This window comes from Vespa crabro, chromosome 7, assembly GCF_910589235.1.
Source record: "Vespa crabro chromosome 7, iyVesCrab1.2, whole genome shotgun sequence".
In the NCBI taxonomy this organism is placed as follows: Eukaryota; Metazoa; Arthropoda; class Insecta; order Hymenoptera; family Vespidae; genus Vespa; species Vespa crabro.
The window spans coordinates 9,173,838-9,196,372 of record NC_060961.1 but is presented as its reverse complement, the minus strand read 5'-3'; the positions used below and the strand labels follow the sequence as shown (position 1 = coordinate 9,196,372).

At 27.3% G+C, this 22,535-nt stretch overlaps 2 protein-coding genes across 6 annotated transcripts; one reads left to right on the top strand and one right to left on the bottom strand.

The window, feature by feature from the left end:
• Positions 1-8,665: 8,665 nt before the first annotated feature.
• On the bottom strand, positions 8,666-11,849 carry LOC124425409 (E3 ubiquitin-protein ligase RNF146). Of its 2 annotated transcripts, XM_046965699.1 has the most exons (6): positions 11,831-11,849; positions 11,388-11,594; positions 11,022-11,273; positions 10,616-10,672; positions 9,671-9,958; positions 8,666-9,604 (listed from the first exon to the last, which is right to left on the bottom strand). In XM_046965699.1, exons 2-6 carry the CDS (start codon positions 11,470-11,472, stop codon positions 9,321-9,323), a joined length of 966 nt encoding a protein of 321 aa, XP_046821655.1. In that variant the 5' UTR covers positions 11,473-11,594; positions 11,831-11,849; the 3' UTR covers positions 8,666-9,320. The 2 variants fall into 2 exon arrangements, with proteins under 2 accessions (XP_046821655.1, XP_046821656.1); XM_046965700.1 differs by lacking the exon at positions 10,616-10,672 and having other exon boundaries at positions 11,831-11,848.
• Positions 11,850-12,106: 257 nt separating this feature from the next.
• LOC124425407 (maternal protein tudor-like) lies at positions 12,107-22,178 on the top strand. 4 transcript variants are annotated; one of them, XM_046965697.1, is made up of 11 exons: positions 12,107-12,324; positions 12,716-13,336; positions 13,437-14,426; positions 14,501-14,914; positions 15,049-15,120; positions 15,627-17,157; positions 17,247-17,661; positions 17,758-17,918; positions 18,044-18,180; positions 18,254-21,562; positions 21,648-22,178. In XM_046965697.1, exons 1-10 carry the CDS (start codon positions 12,320-12,322, stop codon positions 21,540-21,542), a joined length of 7,635 nt encoding a protein of 2,544 aa, XP_046821653.1. In that variant the 5' UTR covers positions 12,107-12,319; the 3' UTR covers positions 21,543-21,562; positions 21,648-22,178. The 4 variants fall into 4 exon arrangements, with proteins under 4 accessions (XP_046821653.1, XP_046821651.1, XP_046821654.1 ...); XM_046965695.1 differs by having other exon boundaries at positions 17,737-17,918; XM_046965696.1 differs by lacking the exon at positions 12,107-12,324 and adding an exon at positions 12,333-12,605 and having other exon boundaries at positions 17,737-17,918.
• Positions 22,179-22,535: the final 357 nt, after the last annotated feature.

Sequence of the window (22,535 nt, the reverse complement as noted above, 5' to 3'; positions counted from 1 at the left end):
CAACAAAATAATAGAAAACTTAAATAGTACAACATATTTTCTAACAAAAGGCATAATGTACTCAAAAACAAAAACATACAGAATTTAGCTAATTACAGACCATTAACTGACACTATATAAAATTCCATAATAACACGACAAATCGACCAACACCTCATAAACAACAATATATTATACTTACAGAAGAACAGAAAAGATGCAAGAAAAACATCAGGAATGTAAGAAACAGGTAATAATTGATAGCATTATAAATAAATCAAACATCAAAGGAACAAAGAACATACATAACATACATAAACTATAAGAAAACATTCGATTCAGTAAAATCGCGCAATAACACAATCACAACAGGGAAAAATACACAATCACAATACGAATCAACATACACAACAAATATAGAAAAAAGTTAATAATTTATCACTAATTTCATGATATAATGCACCATCAGCATTCATACTGATAACAGCACTTCCACATCGAATTTTATACGAGCCGCATAAAGCAAAAAGACTATTTGTAACATGAAGCATTTCCGATTAGATTTCGTGAAAAATATCAATGATTTGCATCCCCAATACATGATTACGCTCATCATATTTTGCTTTACCATTGCAATAATAACTACAATTTTTACACTTCTCATGATGGTGATTCGGCTCATTATGAATATCTTTTCAAAATTCCTTCAGGTTGCTATATAGAAGCTAATTTTTTGACCCTTATAATATTTAATTGCCGCAAAAGAGGCAAAATATTTCATTATTGACGGTGCCGTAATTTTTATTTAGACAAAAAGTTTACAAACGGATACTATAATTACGACATGAAATAATTACGATATGATTGCGACATTCTGTTTCTTCAACTAATAATTGCAAACTATACGGCAATGCATTTATAAACTTTTAATGTACACTGCTGTCCCCATCCTCGATCAATTTAGTATATTTTAGATCGAGCATGTCGATGCTACAACAGAAACTTTCTACTATTGCGTCTGATTTCATTTGCGTCGTCAATCCATAACAATTTTTGAAACCTTTATGATTACGAAAAACTACTTGTACACTTGATGGCAAAAATAACAATATTTGTTTCGTACTTCAATATATCGACAATCGTGGCAATGCCCGATAATAAACTATAATAATTTTTATATGACTTTTTGGCCCATGTTCCATCCGCAACAATAGTGATACAAGGAATACCATCGTAGTTAATTTTTCCGTTTAAACAAGTCTCGCCTCTTTCTCTACAACTTTAAACATTAATCTATCGTAAATCTGTCTTATCATAAAAAAGTTTAGATACATGGTATTTAGTAACATGATATTTGTCCAACGTATTACTTGTCAAACATGGCATGTTTCCTGCAGTCTGAATTTCTTCTAATTGCGAATATTCGCTATCTATAAAAATTATTTTAAATACTATAGGTTGATATTAACGTTGACATTCACATTTTTTTCTGATATATCAATAAACATATATATGTCGCAATTTTACTAATCAAACCGCATATGATATTTTAATTTTATAATACTAACAAGACTGTTGCTAGAGTCTGAAACCGCATGCATGAAATTTATGCAGCGTGTTGTAAAGGTTTACGTTAAAAATTTTCTGATCGCAATTTTTGTCCGATTTTAATTCCTTAGCTCATTTAAAAGATAAAGATTTTTAATACGAGATTATTATTTCTAATTTTCAAAAGTAGCTTTTGTAAGAAACTTGCGTGAAAATTACTTTTAAAAATTACCTATTTTTAGACATGATTTAAAAAAAAAAATTATTCTTCAAAGATTAGAAACGATAATCTCGTGTATAAAATCTTTATCTTTCGAAAGAAATTATTACCAAATTGATCCAAAATCGGATAAAAATTGAAACGATGAGAATTCATGTCATAAACTCTTGTAAACATATAGGAAGAGAAGTCCCTTAATTGCAAGTCACAACTCAGAGATATAACTTGTTCTAGTTTCTTGATTAATAGTTATAAATGCTTGGCAATCCAAAGTTATTTGTTCCTAAGTTATTTGTTACAACCCAACCGGTTAAGTCATTGATTCTAACAATGGAATAACCGAATAGGATGATGATTTTGTGAGATAAATTCAAGGCGCGACGGCATAGAATTTCCTTTTAGCCGAATTTGTTTCATTTATAGTCATATTTTTTTAATTTATTTTCTCGAATGCGACGTAAGGATGAGGAAGATAGATGGTTAGAAAAACCAAATATATTTTGTACTTACGAAAGCAGAATATATTTTCAACTATACAATTTAAGTACAAAATCATTCATAAATAGTTAGAGCAATAAAAGATGTGCAAAAAATAAGTAGAAAATTTAATTTATAATGTAATAATAATTTACAGAGGCGCGGGTCAATAATACAAATACAATCAATAATACAATAACAATTGTTAAGCAGAACAGTGAAGTCGACGATATAACAATGATTTCGTTTAAATGAACGAACGAATGAATGAACCCGGTTAGTTTTGATACGAGGATTTTTATATTCAATGAAGTTCTATAAAGATCCAAAAGGAGGGATTTTTTTTTAATTAATAATTAGATTTCGTTGATTTGGATTTTTCTTTTCTTCTATGTCCTTGACAGTTCCCTTTATTTTCTATGATGGTAATGAGATGGTAATGAGAGGCTTTGTTAATGAATACGTCAATATTTTTTGTTTTGTGAATAGATTTTGATTTACATCGTAAATTAGGTTCATTGATAGTATTTCTATGTCCTTGTAGTTTATTGTCGGCGAACTTTGTCTTGCAAACAAATATTTTAATATTTACTTATACTTATATCAATGCAGACGTTATATTTTACATAAATTTTATTACAATTATAAAATACGATAATAAAAACAACAATTATAATAGAAAAATCTTTAGTGATTCTGTATTGTGTACATCTTACTTTTTCTTATGGCATAGGCCTCAATGAATTTTGCACAGAGTAACAATAACAATTTTCATTGCCATATCAAGGAAAAAAATAAATTTTTTTTTAAATCTCTTTTTTTGCACTATTATTGACTTTTCTCGAATAATTTAAGCCATATTTGGTATTAAAATTCAAACATTAACGAATTACGACTACAAATTGTGCATGAAAGTCGACAAACAGCGTTGCGATAGCGTGGAGATCCAAGCGCAATAAAACATGAAACATGCTCGCCAAGCTCGCAAATCAACTCATAAAGGGTTCCAAGATACTCATTATGCTGCTGAAGGAACGTTATATGAGCCAGGAATTGCTGATTAAAGATGAGCAAAAAAACCACTTTATCACCTAAATAACCGGACATTTACTTTCTTTTGCGTTTTTCTCGAAATTATATTTTTCGATCTAACTGTAACTAGATTTCGGAAACTACCGGACTGATTGACATGAAATTTGAACACGATACTCTCAGATATATTATCTATAAAGTAGCATAAGATTTTCGCGATATGTTAATTAGTTTTTATATTAATTTTTTTATTGTCAAATTTTTGCGGAAAAAAAGTATTTCGTTTACTCACCGCCATTTTCTCAAGAAAAAAAATTTTAAGACATTAGAACCACAATATTCATAAATGAAAAAATCATTTTTTTTTTCAGATGCACCATTACAGAAATCTTTTAGTTTGTGACACGCGTTCCGGTGGAGACCTCCACGGCATCAGCTGCAACGTCGCCATTTTTAAATATTTTTTAACAATTTTTGTATTAGGGATTGTTTAAGCTATAAACTATCATGTGGCCCAGAATAAAAAATGTTTATTTGATAGTTTTGAGTTTATAGATTTTTAAATATAAGCCCATTTTTCGAGCTCAGGGTGGTCAGACATCCAAATGGGTTTTAATATAACTTTCTAGAGTAATACTTTGTTTTCTAAACTTAAATTCGAACGTCTAAGCCAGTAGAATTTTTAACTTCTGTTGCTTACACTTTGGTTTAATATGCTGCTTACATGTTCTGTCAAGTATCATGTTCAGGTATTTGACTATATTATTTGTTGGAATTGTAATGTTCCTTATAATCACTGATAGGCAAGATTGCCTGTGTAATATAAAGGTTATGTGTCAGTATTTTTTCTGTTTTAGATCTTGGATGATTTTATATACTATTCTATAGGTTCGTTCTATTATTGAATGTCGCTTCCGAAAACCAAATTGATAATTTTACTTTATTTTTTAATCTTTCAAAAAGGGATAAAGTCTTTTAATTAACATCTTCTCTAAGAATTTGAATATATTTGACAAAAGATTAATTGAGCGATATAAATTTGCTTCATTAATTGGTTTCTCTGATTTATGGATGAATGTAATGAGTAATAATTTTCAAAACTTTGCATAATATTTCTTCTGGAAAGAAATATTTTGAAAACAAATGTATTAAGTACAATCCCTATTTTGGGATGTTTCTTAATCGTTTTATTACTTATCATATCGTATCTTGATGCTCTTCTAAAGTTAAACTTATTTACAATAAGGTTAACATAATTCCGTGTATATTCTTCTTGTGGGAAACGTATAGAGGGAATTGTTTATGGTGGATGAGAAAGCCTTCCAAAGTGAATATTTAGAATCGATAAATTTTGGAAGACAAATTTCCAAAATATTTTTGGAAACAATCGTTTTTAAAGTTTTGAAGAATTTTTGTCAACTGCTCGTTGCTTGTTCTATCTTCAGGTTGTGTTTATTGCTTTGCCATATTTTTCTGAACTTATATTTCTCTATGTTTTCTCCTTGAAAACAAAGAAATTATATCTGCTTACGAACTTCTGATTAAATATGAAAGAGCGGACTGCATTTATTATGTTGTCATGCGAATATTCCACAACTGCATTATTTTATTTATAAGATTAAGTCGTAAGCTCCAAAAAGTGCTGCCGATTTGTAAATTTGCTGAAAATAGTTACATTTGCTCGGTTTTTAATAAACGTTAAATTAATTGTTGCAACAAGTGGTTGATTTGAAGAGAGTTTCAAAGAAGACTTTAGTGGATCTCGGAGGGATGTTATTGTTTATAAAAAGGTTGGGCAATTTATTTGTATCATGTATTGTCAGTATATGAGTTCATTTGTATTGATATAATTCAATTTGTTTGAGTTCATACTTTTCAAAAGATTACTACCTTCTATTGTGATGATTCTGCTGCCTCATTGAGAATACAATTAAACTTTAAAGCATTAAAGTTTCCTCCCACAAAAAATTTATTATTCAAGTTTTTTAAGAAGTTCTCGAACTCCTTATTGGAGATACTAATTCTGAATGGACTATGTAATGCTAATATAGTGATTGAGCTATGCCGGTCTTTTATCACCGCCTTCGCTACTCTGAATTAGTTCATTTTATACGATGAAAATTCATAATGTTTCATATTGGATTTAATAATAAGTGTAATGCTACCACGAATCTTCCCGCTGGGATATATTTTGTACTTATTTATTTTCAAAATATTTATAATAGTAAAATGCGTTTCAGAAATGAGCATTACGTTTATTCCTTGATTATTTAAGAAGATTTCCAACTTGTTTTTGTGCTAGTCCACAAGTATTCTAAAGAGCTATGCAAAGGGATTTCATTTTCATATATTAAATGTTAATTTTTTTATGACAATTGTTAGTAATGATAGCATATTAATAATTTGTTCTGTCTGGTTTACAATTAATTTTTCCAATTTGTAGAGGTTTTTGAGCTGGATATGTGACCTCAAAGGGTTATTATAAAATACCTTCACTTTGATTTTATTTTCATGGACCATTTGAGCGTAAGAGATTGAGAGACGACTTGCTTCTCAAAGAATGCATTTCGTAAAAATTTGTGCACATGTTTCTGTGCACAAAAACGATAGAGTTCCCGTTTTATATACCGGGAGATCTCCAGTATATCTTTGGTATCTTTTACATTGGACAATTTCTCTTGTTTATGAAATGGTTCAATGTTAATTATGAAATTCATTGATCGGTTGATGTATACTATTTTATTATTAGATAATTAAAAATAATAGATTAAGAATAATAGATTTGTGATACTATGTTTTATATTCTTAATATTACCATATTTAAACCACGTTCAAAAAATTCAAGTTTTAGTTCTTTTAAGTTTGCTGAGTGATGGATGTTATGAAGAACAATATAAAAGGATCTTTCGTGTTTTAGTTAAAATGTATGAATGATTGCGTTAACTTTACTAAATTTATTATTGTTCATATATTAATAACATCACCGAAAAAGATTAGTAGAGAAGGATTTTTTATGGATGTTGACTTGTTGGCTTTTTAATGTCTTCCATAGAATTTTAAATAAAATCTAGTAATGCGAATCTATTTGAAGTAGTAACAGAATTTTTCAATGGTTCATTTATAATTGTATTTATATTTTTCTCTAATTTTAGCTTGCTGTTATTATGTGGTTTGTCTATTGGATCGAGTTATGTCTCTACCACATAGGTAGTAAATAGTTATAATGTAAATTATGATCGAGGATACTTGATTAATTTTCTTGAACTATCTTTGAAGTAGTTGAAGTATTTTCGATTTTTCTTAAAGTTGATTGTGATTCAATAACACAACTCTTCACAGGGTATTTAAAAGGAATTTCATTTATATTATATTTATATTTTTTCATTTATATATATTTATATTTTGGTTCATTTAACTTGTCAGCAAAAAAACATACATTCACTATGTTGTAAATTTCGCGAATTATAATCATACATATCTGCACGCTGTACACCAGAATACAAACTGACGGTTAAATATAAAACTGAATTATATTATCGTTGTAGACAAATGTAAAATATAACATATAAATCAAATTATAAGTTGTATTCATTTATAAATGTTTTTCTATGATCAACAAATATATTAAATAAGAAAGTAAATCTTAGAGATGATTTGTTAATAATAGGTAAATAATAGTAAAGTAATTTTATATTTAATGAGTATTACTTACCTATTCTTATTAATAATTTTCTTTGAAAAAAATCGTGTTAAAAAAAGGTACTTCTTTAAGAATAGTTTATGCACAAATAAAAAGGTTTTTTAAAACTCCGCCGAAAGGACGCCGTAGATTAAACCTTCGTCTTTAAAATGAGACCTTGTTCATTAAAATCGATCAAGAATTACGCTTATTCTCATTGATAGCGTAATTCATTAAAAAACCAGGAGTAATGAACAGCCTTAAATGCATTCCTTATGTCATCTCAAATGATTTTTCGCACGAATTCTCAACAAATTGTTTCTTTGATAATCCGGACACATAACCACCATCCAAAATGCTTTTTTTTGTTTTAGCCGTTATTCTATTTACTTGTTTTTTGCTTTATCGTATCATTAGTTCGTAATAGTCCCGTTTGTTTTTATTCTGTTTTTGCTTATATCGGTTTTATTTTAATTCTTATCGATTTTGGAAAACTGTTAATTTGTATAAACTTTGTTATGAGATCGATATGAAAAAAATTCAATAATTAGTTTCATTAATTATTTATTTATACCGACGTTGCTATTTTTGAAACAAATAAATGTAATAAAAATTTATCATTTTCCAAGCAATTTCAAAGGGGAAGTCGCTATCGGCCCATATGTGGATTCACTTTATTTTGAAGACTTGAAAAACTCAAGGACCAGCAAAAGAACCTTAATAAATACCTATTGTTCTAATGCGTACTAGACTTTCCTAAAATAAAGAAATATCCAAATAAAAGGTTCTACATATTTCATTCATACACGACAATAGTCGCGAATAAAATATCCTTATGACCATCCAAATAGTAACATGTAGAATGTACTTAGATAATATTTAAGTATCTTTATTATTATTATTATATTTATAATTATATTTTATATTATATTATACTATTATATTGATATATTATCATGATAGTAATAGTAAAAATAGTAATAATATAAATCGGAACTAATTTTACAGGGCAAATTCCAAAAAATGGCGCTGGAAATTCTACTTTATAAATAGCGTGGAACGAATTCATATTTGGATTTTTATAAAAATACCATATAATATATAAGTATATATTCACTAAGTATTATTTGTTGACAAAATAATCGACAAAATTTTATTTTTTATAGTAAATGCATATATTATTATATATACCAATTATATTTATTATTCTTTATGCACTTATATATATATATATATAATATATAATGTGTGTGTATATATACACATCTACGTACCTAGCACATATCACTGCAAGACGCACTCTACCATCAAAGAGTATAAATATGAGAGATCAAAATGTGTGAATTAATCCTACTAGTACTAATATTCTACATTAAGCCAATTATATGCAAAACAAGTATAATTTACATCAGCTTATACATTTATACGATAGGCACATTGGGACACTGCACCTTTATTTCCATATTTTACTCATAAATGTCATTGAAGTTACACATGCTTTGAACGAAAGGTTGCGAACTATCTTATCGTTCTCGATTTATACATACCTTTATGGTCAAAGTTGGTACTAAATTTAAATATCAAAACAGTTTTATCTCATTTTTTAAACATAAAATATTAAATATATGTTTGAGAAAAATTATATAAACATTTGAAAAAATAATTAATATTTTATTTATAAGAAATATAAGGTATCAAATTGTTTAAAAATATAAAACTTGAGATATACGTTTATGTTCTGAAAAATATCATAATGTATTTTCTCGCAATAAATCTATGTACATAATTAAATACAATAACATTTTCTGTAAAAATAAATGAGATTCATACTATAATTTTCGTTGCACAGATGAACACTTTATTTTAGAATATATTATATCAAACTTGAAAGTAATCTTAATACTTCAAGTATTTCATTACATTTGAATATTTCTTCTGGAATGAATGATATTTAATAATAAATATAATAAATGTTTTATTTCCAGAGAAACTTTAAGTACCTAATTTATTTTATTATATAATCCAAAATTATTTTTTATATTTCATTTGTATGTAATTAAAAGAATACTAGGAACGCTTAAGTTATATATTACATTAGTTGATTTCATCAATACTGTTTTATAAGTGCTGATCGATATCTCGATATTATATATAATCAATAATTTTAATATTTTCTTGAATCATATTTTAAGAACTTTTTCTTATCAATCCCAAACTGATATTAAAGAACGCTCTGCGCATTGTAGCATATCACAGAATAATATTTATTTCTTAATATTATATTTGTGATTCTCAACCATAACATATTTCTTTGGTTGCATTATATTTCTCGATAATTTGATATATTATAAATAAGTAAGAAGATCAAATTCATATTTCTATTTTCTACAAATGATCTTCATCTAATTCATGTGATGTTGGTAAACAAGGAAGTATAGAATGTTCAGATACTGATTCATCCTCTGCTGTTTCTTCGAGGTCATTATTACTATTAAATGACAAATGTTCTCTTAATACTAATGAACGCATTTGTTCTAGAACCTGATGTAAAGAATCTGATCTTTGATCTATTCTATCATTTACTGGTGTAGCATCTCCACTTGCAGTTCCACCAGCTGGTGTTTGCGGCGTATTACTTGGAGGTATAGGAGTACTTGTACCATCTCCACCTAAATCATAAAACACATGTTTAGTTTTATAATTCTATGCTTTTACACTTTTTCAATAATACGTACTTATAGTATCGCTCTCAGGACTTGCTGGTCTTTCCGCACCTCTTATTTCTCTAATCATTTCTTCTTCTTGAGCATTAAATCTTAAACCAGCAACTCCTTTCTTTGGAACATTATACAAATCCCGTTTAATTCTTCTTCTCCTGGAAGGATCATTCCTACGTAATTGATGCATAGAACCGAAATCCGCAATATATAAAAACCCTGCAATTAATAATTCACAAGTCCTCTTCCCTTGTTTGTAAGCAGTTTCTAATTCAAGACTTGTACGTTGATCATATTGCCACCATCCTGTAACAATTTATTTTATGGATAAAACTTAGTGGCACTTTTTAATAGAATGATATAAAAATGTTGTCATGCTTAATACATGTTAACTATTTATCAATAAATTATTGTATATAATCACATTTTAATTGGGAAACTTAGGAAATAAATATAAGTTTAGAAAAAATATAGAATTTTTTATTTAATAAAGTCAAGTCAATAGCACATAATTTGTGTATTACAAATGATTATTAATGATAATTATATTTTATAAAGCATACAAATTTTATTAACTGACATTTTAAATTTATATCTATTTCATTAGATAGGTCATATAAAAAATATGAGGTAAACAAAATTTGTTTATGGTTACATATAAAACTATTAATGATTTCTGTTAATTTTTGCCTTTCTTTTTTACAAATGTCTACTTTAATCCAAACCATTCAATATTAAAATTCCATATATATTATCAATATGTGCTTATATATGCAACATAAACAAGTACTTTACTTTAAGAAATAAACTATCGTACGCCTGAAATTCCTTTACACTGCGCATTTTTTTTATCACGTTTGATATTTCTTTTATAACGTGGCTGATATTTTCTGTACTGACATTTGTTTTCAAAGTCAATCACATAAAGCATGCCACAAATCAACATTTCACATTGAGTATCACCTAGTTTATACACTGTCTCCAAATCCTTGTTGATCCTTGAATCATATTTCCACCAACCTAAGAAGTGGTAGAATATCAACTTTTCTATGTGCATGTGCTATTTTCAAAAATTTAACTGAGCATGCCTGAATCTCAAAATAAAAATTAAGCTAAATTCTTTTCAATTTTTAAATATATAAAAACTACCAGTACTTATTTTTTTTTCGAAACAAGAAATATGATTGTACCCTTTTCATGTTTATATTGTATCTTCTTCATTGGATTTTCTTAAACTAATTAATTTCATTAATGATTATGCAATTTATATTATTTTATGAACAGGTACATTTATCTTAATAGATACTTACACCCATATATACACATAAGAATGATTAATATATACAAATATATTATAAAAAAATATTACCATTTCTGCCTTCATAAAACCATTGATACTCTTCCTCGGGTCGTTCTAATTCCTTTTGTACTTCATCGACTTCTACTAATTGCGGTCTTTCAACAAAATCAGATGGCATTTCTTGACGACACATAGGACATCTTTTATTATGATTAGCAACGCCCTTTACACACAAATAGCAGTATATATGATTGCAAGGTAATCTAGCTGGATGTATACAAGGTTGAAGACAAACTGCACATTCTGGTATCGTAATAGAACCTGTTGAATATCGCACTTTATAATTTTTTGTTAATTTACTATGAACAACAAATTTATCACTTAATATTTTAATTTGTGAATTCTTTATAATCATTGTAATATAAATTTATGTACCTTCTTTATCTTCATTATTATCTTTTTCTTTTTCCTTCAAGGTACCATTAGATGTTTCTGGGAGATTATGTTTAGCTTGAGCCATCGCAAGATTTATAATCTAATATCTACCAATACTACATGCAATTCCATGAAACTTTTAGTTTGTAAACATCAACACGTATCTCACGACTAAACCTCATCTTCCTTACCCTCCCATCCCGCCATCTACAAACATTGACTAATAATTACATAGCAATAACACGTATTTCCATGAAAAATTATCAAATCCCGATTTCAAATCTTTAAGATCATATTTTTTTCAATTAATTAACACACAATTAAATTGAATAATTATATTACTTTAACCTTAAAAAGAAGAAATATTATTAACATGTATTATAATACATCAATTTTAATAATACTGTTTTTTATTTATTTTTTTATAATTGTCCAATAATTACCAATAAGAAAGACGAAAATAGCAAATAAAGGAAGTTACTATCATATAGTATCATCTTTTTTCTACTTTATTTTACTTCCGATGAACTTATATATATATTCTATATTTGTATGATTTTTGCAAGACTACAATTAAAGTGAATTAGAATAAATATATTTTTGTTGATGAATAAAAAAATATAAATTAAGGTACTATTGGAAAAAATATATTTTTAATATTTTTTTATTAAATTTAATCAAATTTATCAGATAAAGGAATGTATAGTAATTTGTGCGTGGTGAAACTATGCAGAAGTAATTTAAAGTTGGCGGCATAATCAATATGTCAAAAGAAGTCTAGATGGAAAAATTAGACTGAGTACCGTAATAATCAAGATAATGGAATATTATGGTGAAGTGTAATAAGAATATTTAAGATAGTATCTTATACATAAAGGAACTATTATAACGAACGAGAAAACACAAAATAGGATATGTAAAGTAGGACATTCATGAGGTTTGTACATCTGCTATTTATCGTAATCTCTTATACATATTTTGCTACGTAATATTTTTCTTTCAAATAGTAATAGATCGGTATGTAAAAAGCGAGCCAATCGTATAAAAGACATACAATTACGAAAGTAAATAATTTAATATTAAAAAAGTTATTTACTGTTTTGTTAAATGAATTTGCAAATAATAGCCATAATTTACAAGAAATTCTGCCTTTTCTCTCTTGAAAATTACAACCGTAATTTAATATATATTTACAATGTGTTTCTAGTTTTGTTAACGGTATGTAGTACTGCAAGAAATTTTTATAAATTGAAAGTGTAATGTCATTTACAAATATATTTAAAAATACGTTTGATTAGTGATATATTTTTAATTTAATATTATTACAGAGAAAGCTTCAAAATGGCGACAATACAAAAAAATTCGGAATTTGTTATTTTCGTAACACATGTGGAAGCAGAACATCAGTTTTTAAGGATATGGGGTCAAATAGATAAAAATTCTGCAACTTATGTTGAACGAATGATCTTACCTCTTTTTGAAAAATTTGCGATAGGATCTGGATATCCAGAGTTACAAGAAGGACTATCTATTAATGCTTTATGTTGTGCAAGATTTCAAAATGATGGTTACTATCGTGCTAGAGTTTGTAATATATGTCCAGATGGTAAGGTGGTATTACAATTCATTGATTATGGTAATATTGAAATCTTACCACAACATGAAGTATATTTATTGAGGAATATACCTGGATCAGAAACATTACAATCATTTCCACCAGTAGCATATGAATTTACATTAGCAAACGTTATACCTGTTAATAATGTTTGGGATAATAAAACAATAGAAACTATTAAAAAAATATTACGATATAATGAATACAAAGCTTGTTGTCTTTCTACTGTTAGAAACCACACTTTTATTAAATTATATTATAATAATGAAGACTTTGGAGAACTCTTAGTAAAAAGACATATGGCAATGGATACTACGATACAAGATTTATTCAGGTAAAAATTATAAAATGTTATAATAAAAATAACATACAAATTGTTTATTCAACTTTATTTTTTTTATATGATTTTAATAAAAATTTGATGTGTTTTTTAGATCACGACATATACAACAAATATCACCATATCACATGCAAGATAGAAGAATGATAAATGAAACTCGTATAGGCACACAATCTAATTCAAATCCTGCTTTTAATACAATGCAAGGTCAAGGTACATGGCAGAATGTTTCTACACCTTACGTACAAACACAAAAACTTGTAACCCATACACCAGTTCAGGAAGCATTAGTATTTAAATCAAGAGTTTTAGATGTTGGTTCTAAATATCATGTATATGTATCTTTCGTTGAAGATGGGCCACAAAAGTTTTCTGTTCAAGTTCAAAGTACATCAGAAATATTGACTAAACTTATGAGAGATATCAATTCTCATCCAACGGAACCCTTACAAGAACCTCCATTACCTGGATCAGTATGTTTAGGTCGTTACACAGTAGATAAAGTCTTATGCAGAGCAGTAGTAATGGCTGTAATGGAAAATAAGTGTAAATTATACTATGTTGATTTTGGTCATTCTGAAGTATTACCATATACAGATATCTTTCAATTACCACCACAATATATCAATCCTAGAGTACTTTCAATCAGATTTACATTAAGTGGAGTGAAGGAACTAAATGTTACACCAGAAATGACAGAATATTTTAAAAAAATTGTATCAGGAAGATCACTTGTGTTACATGTCCGTCCACCAGAAGGTCCACCACTTATACAATATGGAGACTTGTATGACAATGAGAAAAATATAAAAGATATTCTTAGACAAGCATTTGCAGTTCCAGTAATAGTGTCAAATATGGTTGTATATAAAGAACCACAACAATTATCAAAAGGTGCAGAAAGAACTGTACATGTTTCTTTTGTAGAAAGTTGTAAAAAATTTTTTGTTCAACTCAATAATTCTGATAAATCTCTTGAATCCATAATGATTTATTTGGCTGATTATGTTAAAACTGCGCCTATTTTGCATCCAAATCAGATATCAGTAGGAACACCTTGTGCTGCTCTTTACGAATCTCAATGGTAAATTGTAAACATTAATATATTATAATATGACTAATAATAAAACACATTTACAATTAATAATTCATTTTTAGGTACCGTGCAAAAATTCTTAATGTTGATGAAGACAAAATAAGAATCTTATATGTAGATTATGGCAATGAAGTAACTGTAACTGCAGAATCTTTGCGTGTAATTCATAATGATTTAGTAACAAAGCTACCAGCACAAGCAATAAAATGTATATTAAGGGATTATGACACATTACCAACTGGTGAAGAATGTTACAATCAATTTGAAATGTTAATTTTGGAAAAATGTCTATACATGGCAGTTATCGACGTACTTCCTGGTGGTTTATTGGTTGATTTATATGATCCTGAGATTCGGGATGATATAAAAAATTTATTACATCGACTTTTTCCTTCAGAGAAAAATTTAAGTATTAAATCAAATTCCCATGAATGTAAACATCAAAGTTCTATAAAAGTCCCTAAAAAAATGCAAAGGTAATATTATTCTTTTAAGGTAGTATATTTCTTTTAAATTGTACAATGACAAATTTTCTCTCTAATAGTCTATAGTTTTAAAATTACATTTACAATATCTAATTAACTACAATATAATTTGTTATGTATATTAGGTACTATACAAAGATTCCATTAAATATAAAAACTCAAGTAAAAAATAAATCGAAGAATATAAAAGAAATACGGTAAAATAAACACCAAAACAAATATTTCTATATAATTTTTCTTTTCTTCTTCTTTACAAATTTAATAAAACAAAAAACAAAAATTATTTTTTTCATTTCTACATACTTTGCTTATATTTCGCTTCTATAACATTCTCTAAACTTAAAATAAACCTTTTTCTTTTTCTTTTCTTATCTTTTTTTTTCTTTAACAATTATTTAATTTCTATTATACTTTGAACATTAGTGCTATTCAATATTAATAATATATAAGTGCTATTCAATATTAATAAAATTTAAATATCTCTAACTACACTTAATATACTCTTAATTATTATTTTAATTAAGAATGCATGTGAAAGTAACAGTAAAAACAAATATAAATCGTTTATATGTTTTCAGTTTATTTTTTTATTGTATTTACTGCTCTTATTTAAACAGCTTTTTATGTATTATTATAATCATAGTTATGTTTGTTGCTATGTACTTTTATTATGCAAAAAATATGAATTAATTTTTATTTCTAGTGATAATGCAAATAAAGGGAATAAAATAAATCAGGAAGAACCTACAAAAAACATGTCAATTGAACATACTAAATCAAAACCTTGGAAAAATGACTTAAATGGAGAAAAACAAGATAATAGATATGAAAAATCGAATTCCTTCCATGACACATCAAGAAATGATCGATCTAGTAAAGATGGACTTAAAAATAACAAAACAATAAAGGATGAGCCGTATAATAAACGAAATTATGATTCAAATTCGTTTTACAAGGTTGGAAGAGATTTTCGCTGCAGAGGTAGATCTTTCGGCAATGATTCTAAACTCAATCGCAGTAGTGGTTTTGATAAAAACTGGAGCGATAAAGATTCTGATACATCATCCAGAAGTAGTGGTAAACGAATTAGAGGTAGTGGTCCTAATCGTCGTAGTCGTGGAAGGCCTCATACAGAAGGAGTATCAGCAAGATTATACAATAGCAGATGGAACGACAATGATAATGACAAAGAAGTTCACAAAAGTGGAAAAACAAATAGTCAATATAATCAAAAAGTGCATCATTCAAAAGATAGAGCGAATTATAAGAATAATGTCATATCTAACAAAGAAAGTTCTTCCGAATCTAGGGATATGTCAAAGAATTTAGGAACAACAAATAATAATATGCAAAACGATAAAAAACTTCAACTATCAAAATTAAGTTCAAAGAATATTGAAATACCTTCATTAAATGTTGTACTTGGAACTATTAAAACGTGTATAACAGTTTTCATAAGTAGCCCAACTGATTTTTATATTCAGTTGAATCCTGATTATCTAGAATTAAATACTCTTATGGAAAATATTGCATTGACGTATGAAAATGGTGGAGATTCCTTAAAACAATCGGATATAAAGCCTGAAAAATATTGTATTGCTCAATACAGTGAAGATCTTAAATGGTATAGAGCTGTTATTAAATCTGTAGAAAAACAACAAGTAATTGTACAATTTATAGATTATGGAAATATAGAAATAGTTCATTTAGACAAAATCAAAACAATTCAAGAGCAATTTTTGAAATTACCAATACAGACAATTCATTGCAAATTATTTGCAGCAAAAAATCAAATATGGGATTTAGATACTATTGAAAACTTTTCAAAGATAACTGATGGAAAAGTTTTAGAAATAGAATTTTTAACAAAAGAAAATAATATTTACGAAGTTATGCTACGTGAAATTGTTGATGGTGTGCCAGAATTTATATACATAAATGAAATTTTTTTTGACGGTACTGATCTAATGAAAGTTAGAGAGATAGCATTAAATCAAATAAAGCAAATGGACATAGTAGAACAAACTAGCGAATATGATTATATACCACCTAATTCAAAGTGGGTAATGGAACAGTTTGAGCTTGGATCTCACAAAGATATAATCATTACATGGTTTATAAATCCTAATAATTTTTATTGTCAAATACTTGATAAAGAGGTTGAATTCAGAAACATGATGAATGAAATACAAAGAATGTATGTTAGTAGAAAGCCTGTTACATATGCATTGCAGGTATTAATATCTTTTATTTACTATATCTTTTACATAGTGTGATCAGGAATAATAATATAATAATAAAATAATATTTTATTTATAAACAGATAGGTGCAGCTGTAATAGCTATATTTTCTGAAGATAAAGCATTATATCGTGCTGAAATTATTGAAAGTAAAAATGATGAATATATTGTGCAATATATTGATTTTGGAAATCGTGCTTTGGTAAATAAAAGTGATATTTACCAAGTTGAAAGGAAATTAATGCAGCTTCCGAAACAAGCATACCATTGTTCTTTGCAAAATATTAAACCTTTCATAGGTTCAAAATGGTCTGAAGTTAATACACAAGCGATTGATGATTGTTTTAATGCTGATAAATATGGATGTTTATTTCATAATATAGAAAATGACAAGTATATTGTTTCATTGAATAATTGTGGACAAGATGTTGCTAATATATTAGTAAATAAAAATCTAGCATCTTATGCTATAGCAAATACTATCATGCCTACTGATGGTAAGTTTATTCATATTAAAGTTTATATTAAATTATATCCATACCTTTAAAATTAAAAAATACCTTTATTAATAGAAAATTCAACTAATGAATTAGATAAACCTCTTGATATACAAAAAATAGATACCAATCTTTTAAATGGACAAATATTAAAAGTAAAAGTTTGTAATGTGGAAAGTGCAAGCAAATTTCATATTGAACTTTCTTCAATTATGGAGAATAGCAATGATAAACGTATGATTAACAAAAATTTCAAGGTATTATATCTCATTATATAATTATATAAAATAATATAATATAAATTAGAGATAAAATGTTTTTAATTACTTTTTTGTATATGTGTATAAATAATTTTTCATTGTTACTATATTTATCAATATAGATGTTAACTGATAAACAGAATCAACCAATAGAATGCTGTCTTCTTAATGCATCATCATTTGAAATGAATAAAAATTGGAAAGAAATGATTGAGAATAAGGAATTGATTATGTATGTAGAAGAAGTCAATAATAACAGGTAATGAAAATGATAGCTTAAAGTTATAAATAATAATTATAAATAAACTAATATAAATCCTTTTTTATTGTAGGCTTATCGTTAAATTATATGATTTGATGGGTAATAATATAAAAAGCCAAAAAGATACAGATGAAAAAATATATCCAATTTGTCCAACGCCTATTTTAAATCAAACTTATAAAATAATAGTATTATATATAGATCATTCAGGAAGTATTTGGCTACAACGTAGTGTAGATTATGAAAAAGATATACACTTAAGTCAAGCATTGGAAAAACATTACGCTAACTGTGGAAAAACATTGAAACCAGAGGTAGATATGTTATGTGCTGTAAAAAGTGTAGATGGTTATTGGAATAGAGCGAAGGTCATTAAATTCACTGACAAGAGTGTTTATGTCAATTTTATTGATTATGGAAACACACAAGAAGTTGGTATCGAATCGCTGATGGAATTAGATCCACAATTTTTTGTACCATATCAATTAGCAATTAATGCTTCATTGACAGTTACTCTAAATGGTACATTATCTGAACAGATAAATATATTACAAGATCAATTATTTAATAGAAACCTTACTGCAAATTTTTCTAATGTAAACAAGAAGTGGATAGTTGAATTATTTGATAACGAAGAAAAGATTAGCGATAAATTCCGTTCAATGAATTTAGTAAAACTTTCAGCTGAAAATGAGTCAAAAAATGATCAGTTAATAACTGGTAAAAAATATAATGTCTGTGTCTCTCACATTGATTCTCCAAGTCAGTTTTGGATTCAATTAACAAATGAGGCTGAAATTCTTAGACAAAAATATCTAGAATTACAAGCTGATGTTTCTACGTGTCCATTAATAGATGGCATTTTAGAAGAAAATTCCCTTTGTGTAGCAGTTTATTCTATTGATAATATGTGGTATAGAGCAGAAGTTCTTGATGCCGATGAAGATATTACAACAGTACGATTTATTGATTATGGAAATACAGATGTAATCGATAACAAATCAGGAAATATTCGAACATTGACAGATAACTTAAAATCAATGAAAAGATATGCAACCAAATCTAGATTAGATATTATTCCTGTAGATTCTGAAGATTGGAGTGAAGCAACTTGTGATCGTTTTAGTAATTTAGTAATGACAGCTGATTCTTTAGAAGCTTTAATAATTGCTGACAGTATACCAAAACGAGTTGAACTATTCGTAAATAATAAAAGTATCAGTGAAATATTAGTTGAAGAACACCATGCTGTAAGAATATATGCAGAGCAAGATCTGATAGATGAAATAGTAGAGTTAGAATTAGATCCACATTCTGCGTTTGTGAGTCATATTAATTCACCAAGTGAATTTTGGGTTCAAGAAGAGAAATCCATTGCTGACTTAGAAGTAATGTCTGATAGATTTATGGTTGCAGATATGTTCCCTAAGGTAGATGAGATAAAAGAAAATTTATTGTGCGTTGCTAAATTTCCAGAAGATGAACAATGGTATAGAGCACGTGTAATATCTCACAATAATGGTGAAACAAAAGTTATATACATTGACTACGGAAATTCAGCTATATCTACTGAAATTCGTGCTATTCCAGAGGACTTAGTAAAAATAGCACCTTTATCTCGAAGATGCTGCTTGGCTCTTCCTGAAGGTGTAACTGAGTGGTCTAACGAAGCATGTCAAGAATTTATAAAATTAGCAGCTGATGGCGCTACAATATTTCTTTTGGATGTTTTGAAGGAACAAGAAACATCATTAGTAAGACTTACTTTAAATGAGAAAAATATAACAGATTTATTAGCTATTTTTTGTGAACAGCGAATAACGAATATAGAAGAAAGATTACCACCTCTTGGAGAAGAAAATTCACCAAATGTTGTAGTAAGTCATGTTAATACACCAGCTGAATTTTGGATACAAGCAGAGGCAAGTATTGCTGAATTAGAAGTAATGTCGGATCGTCTACAAGCTGCACCCAGCTTTCTTCCATTAACTAATTTAGAGAATGGAACTATTTGTGCAGCTAAATACCCAGACGATGAACAATGGTATAGAGCAAAAATATTATCGCAGAATGGAAATGGAGTGAATGTTTTATATATAGACTATGGCAATACTGCCATTAATACAGAATTAAGAATACTACCTGAAGATATTGTAAATATTCCTACATTATCCAAAAGATGTGCTCTACAAATACCACATTATACTTTATCTTGGTCTGAAGAAGCTTGTAAAACTTTTAAAGATCTTGCTGCTGATGGAGCAACAATGTTTCAATTCGAAATTCTTGACAATGAAGATCCTATGCATGTCAAATTAAGCATAAATGGAAAAGATATTACAGAAATTCTTTTACCTTTGTGCAAAAATATTAACACTAAATCAGAAGAATGTACAGTAGCGGAACAGATAACTAATAGCAATATAGAGTTATATAATAAACTAAAAAGTACGAAAGAAAATCCTGAAAAATTGAATGAGTTAATACAAAAAACAACCAATAATATTATATCTTCTGTTAACGAAAAGAGTTCAGTAGAATTACTAGAACAAGAACATATTCATGAATCTATTACTGCATCAATAGAGGAAACAGATTCTATTACTAATGTAACAGAACTTACTATTGATGACATAATAAAGAATATGATCGAAGATACTCACAGAGATAGTGAAAATGAGGACTCTGTTAATATAGAGGATATTGAAAATACTATACAGTCTAGTACAGAAAATTTGATAACACAAGAAATATCAAAAGTAGATAATAACTTTGAGATTAATTATGATCTAATTATAAATAATGGAGATAATGAAAAGAAAGACAATAAAGATGTGAAAGGATCAATTCATCTTACAGTTGTCGATACTAATGATATTAATGAAAAATTATCTGAACAGCAAGGAACTAAGTGTTCTTTAGATATATCAACTTTAGAAAAATCTGACCTCAAAGTAGTTGAAAACACTAAAACCAATAAAAAAGCAACAGACAAAGAAGAAATGAGGTGTTCTCCCAATATATTTTCAGATGAAACTGACCTCAAAGTAGTTGAAAATATTAAAACCAGTGAAAAATCTCCAGACAAAGAAGAAACAAAATGTACCCCCGATATGTTAGTTTCAAAAGAAACTGACCTCAAAGTAATTGAAAATACTGAAGTCATTGAAAAATCTTTAGACAAACAAAAAATAACATGTGCACCTAATACATCCTTATCAAATGTTAGTGTTAGTAAAAATTCTGTAAGACAGGAAAAAATTACTTGTTCATTGGACGTGTCTGATACAGAAAAATCAGAAACATGTATGGCAATTGAAAATATTTTAAAAAAAGATACAGAAGAGACAAGTGTATAGACTTCTATTGGAAAGCAACAGTAAGTATTTATAGTGTAGAAAATCGTACTTTAATGTATTAATAGTAATAATGATAGAGCTAACTTGAAAATAAAAATATTACAGAATCACCAAAACAATTACTTATATGTAAGACTGATTTTGTAAATGCATGTAAACTTATGAAAAGAAAACACAAACAAAACAAATTTATCATGAAGAACTATGATGAGAAAATGAATTGCTTAATGTGATGAGGGACAATATCTTTGAGAAAAAAGGTTCATATGGTAAATTCATAAAAGTAGTAAGAAAAGGGAAGTACTTACCATGGCCATAGAAGATGACATTCCCATGCATATGGTATCATTATAACAGGATTAACAAAGTCAAATATGAAGTTATAACAGATCCAAGAAGGCATTAAAATGATATAAAAATTAATTTATGATGTTTATTTTTGCTTTTGTTTTGGTTAAAATTTTCGTTTATTGTTTTTTTATAGTGATATATATGTGGTGTATGCATATATACATACTACACATACATAACTCTATTAAGATATGTTTATTTCACTGTTCAAGTTTATTACTCATTTTAAACAAAGTTCAATATTTTTCTTTGTAATTATTTAATAAAAACTTTCATGTGCCACCATTTAAACAAATATTTCACCAAAGATTAATTCAGTTTAACTCATTAAATCAGTACTAAGATTGTGCATGTTTATTATAAAAACATTTTCTATCCACAGTATATAATTTTCATATTTATGATATATGACATATTATAGGACATTTAATGATTAAATATTCATGAATTATTCTTTTTCAATATTGACACACGACAAATTTGTAAGTTCGAATAAAAACTATAACTTTGTTATTTATTATTTCAATTGATATTAAAAAGAATTATTTATATACATTTACTTCCAAGAATTTTTCAATTTTATAACCATTACAAATACTTCTTTACTTCGACTTTTTGTACAAGTTTGAAATTATGTTATCA